General features: G+C 50.6%; 2 protein-coding genes across 2 annotated transcripts; one reads left to right on the top strand and one right to left on the bottom strand.

Moving 5' to 3' along the window:
• Positions 1-592: 592 nt before the first annotated feature.
• ENH_00021260 (hypothetical protein, conserved) lies at positions 593-1,792 on the bottom strand (the record flags this gene model as incomplete). Its single annotated transcript, XM_013584585.1, has 4 exons — positions 593-844; positions 990-1,060; positions 1,301-1,385; positions 1,547-1,792. 4 exons carry the CDS (start codon positions 1,790-1,792, stop codon positions 593-595), a joined length of 654 nt encoding a protein of 217 aa, XP_013440039.1.
• A 926-nt stretch (positions 1,793-2,718) lies between these two features.
• On the top strand, positions 2,719-2,898 carry ENH_00021250 (hypothetical protein; the record flags this gene model as incomplete). Its single annotated transcript, XM_013584584.1, has 1 exon — positions 2,719-2,898. One exon carries the CDS (start codon positions 2,719-2,721, stop codon positions 2,896-2,898), a length of 180 nt encoding a protein of 59 aa, XP_013440038.1.
• Positions 2,899-2,996: the final 98 nt, after the last annotated feature.

Genomic DNA, 2,996 nt, shown 5'->3' with positions numbered 1-2,996 from the left:
GTCTAGGATTTTATAATAATAAAACTCTGTAGGGCCGCTGCGCACTGCAGCACAAACAAATCAGGCCTACACGCCTGAAAACTCAGCAACGAACTTGAGAAACCAAGTTATGCGGCTATACTGTGCATACTCAAGGGATAGTCAAGTTGCGAACAAGAAGTTGAGAAGTGTAAGACAAGAACTCAAGCAAGTCCTGCTTGAAGTTTCACGTCCACCTACACCTTGTCTGCTCCGCATGGCGTGAAACCACGACGCTCATCTCTTCCGTTAGTGCCAACAAATCGCGTGTAAACTGCAATGTCATTACCACCCCACAACAGCGCTTTGCCAATGGTCCCAGCTGTGGCTAAATGCCATTGCCACACGAGGACTGGAAGACTAACCCACTGAGCCAGCCGTCTCTCAAACGGGTTTTCTAATAATAGCCTTTCCCTAACTTGGCCTAAGAAGCTTTGATTTTTCATTTCCTGCAGGGAAATCACAGATACGCCAAACACAGCTGGAACTGCTAGGGATAGTCAAGTTGCGAACAAGAAGTTGAGAAGTGTAAGACAAGAACTCAAGCAAGTCCTGCTTGAAGCTTCACGTCCACTTACACCTTGTCTGCTCCGCATGGCGTGAAACCACGACGCTCATCTCTTCCGTTACTGCCAACAAATCTCGTGTAAACTGCAATGTCATTACCACCCCACAACAGCGCTTTGCCAATGGTCCCAGCTGTGGCTAAATGCCATTGCCACACGAGGACTGGAAGACTAACCCACTGAGCCAGCCGTCTCTCAAACGGGTTTTCTAATAATAGCCTTTCCCTAACTTGGCCTAAGAAGCTTTGATTTTTCATTTCCTGCAGGGAAATCACAGATACGCCAAACACAGCTGGAACTGCTCCAGACGTTGATCTATAACCAGGCATTCATTTCACCAAATTGCTGTTCGCCTCCCTACAGGCAAAAAGAGGGTGTGAGGTGAGTAATAAACAAGGCACTTACTTTCTCCACTACCTCAATATGCAAGGTCACTGCACCAACGCCGGGTATATTACAGTCCGCCTTGACCATAGCTACAGGGACACCCAATATACGCAGGAGAGGGCAATGAAAGTTAGCACCAAGCATGCAAGCCACAGTTCAAGGAGCTCTCCTTGTGCGGAAATTCCGGAGTATACTTATCTGCATTGGCTCTTACAGGCCCTGTCCGTGCTGCTGCTGCTGTTGCTTCGCATTGATTCATGTAGAATCAATGTCCGACTCGGGTATCGCATTGATTCATGTAGAATCAATGTCCGACTCGGGTATCTTACCTCGAAATGGTTCGTCATGGGGAGAGCACAAGTTACCCACGGATTCCGCGAACTTCAGTAGCTCTTGTCGTAGCTCAATATAGTTCTGAAATGCGCAAGGCACACGACATGCACCGCGTCTAGGGGGCTTTTGGAGCATCGGTAATCAACCACAAATTAAACAACACCCACTGAGTCCTATGAAAGGGGGGCCTGCATAGGAACCATGCAGACGGTTTTGCTGCTGTTGCTATACTTTGGACCTACTAATGCCTTGAGATGCGGAAAGTCATAAGGTTTTCCCAAATCTCTATAGTGGGGAGACTTCGAGTCCCCCAAGGCCAACTTCGTGAAATGACGCCTGCCTTTCTCAGGTTGAGGTGCCTTTGAACTGCTGGCAGCAGTCTCACCCGTTGCTTCTTCTGGTGCTGGGTTTGCTGCCACATCAGATTTTCCTGCGACGCTCGTTATTTTCTTGCCGGCAGTTTCCAAGAGGCCAGCCACCGGCCCCATCCACCCCGAACGCCCTTGCCTTTCCAGTTTATGTTCCTCAGCTGCTTCTCTAGCAGCTACCTGAGCATTGTGTGCCTCGGCGCTTGTGGTCTCGGCATTGGTCACGGTACTCTCTTGATCACTACATACAACGTCAATTTAAACATGGCCGCAGTCCCTGCCGAAGTCGTCATCCTCGTCATCTGCTGCTGCTTCTGGAGCTGCTGCCGCGGCATCGCCAGGTGCGTTGTCTTCACAGCTGCCGCTGACGCCTTCCTCTGCCGCTCCTGTTCGTGGTGCTTGAGTGCTTGCTGCTTCCGACTGTGGAGGAGACTCGTCGTGGGCGTCTGGTGATGTTTGACGGTCATCAAACTTCAGGTCTCCGGACGGACTATTTTCATTGGAGTTCTGAGTGACGCGCCAAAAAGCGCACGCAGGCAATAGCGCACGCTGGGAATGGAGCACAGGGGTGAGACGGAAACTACACACGGCATGAAACTGTTGGCTCTGATACATATGAAGTGCAGATTTCCTACACCTACTTGCAAGGGTGATGAGATGTCACCACCCGAGTTTGAATCTTCTTGCCTTTCCACTCTATGTTCCTCACAATCTTTTCCAGCAGCTCGAGTCGGAGTCGTCATCCTCGTCATCTGCTGCTGCTTCTGGAGCTGCTGCAGCGGCACCGCCATATGCTTCATCCTCACAGCTCCATCCTCACAGCTCCTGCTGACGCGTTCCTCTACTGCGCTTGCTCCTGGTGATGTTTGACGGTCATCAATCCTCAGGTCTCCGGAAGGACTGTCTTCATCGGAGTCCTGAGTGACGCGCCAAAAAACGCACGCTGGGAATGGAGCACAGGGGTGAGACAGAAACTACACGCGACACGAATCTGTTATGTCTGATGCATTTGAAGTGCGGATTTCCTTCACCTACTTGCGAGGGTGATGAGATATCAGCACCTAATTCTGAATCTCCAGTCCTGCAACCATGTTCCGACAAGTGCTGTAATTGACGTCGAGCGCAGAGAGCCACAAACAGCACGACGGCGGAGTAAACTAGCAGCTTTAGTGCTGTGGAGTATTGCCAATATACCCCTACCACTGGCAAGCCAGACCCTGAAATAGGTCGAGTAGCCTGAGAGAGTAAACCTGAGTCCCGACTCTTTGTCGGGCTAGGGGACCACTCATAATGGAATTCCTCCCCCATGAGTGCCGATTAAGAA

This window comes from Eimeria necatrix, genomic scaffold, assembly GCF_000499385.1.
Source record: "Eimeria necatrix Houghton genomic scaffold, Enh_scaff1735, whole genome shotgun sequence".
Lineage (NCBI taxonomy): Eukaryota > Apicomplexa > Conoidasida > Eucoccidiorida > Eimeriidae > Eimeria > Eimeria necatrix.
Note: the sequence above shows the minus strand (reverse complement) of the source record. Positions and strands in the feature narration are given on the sequence as shown.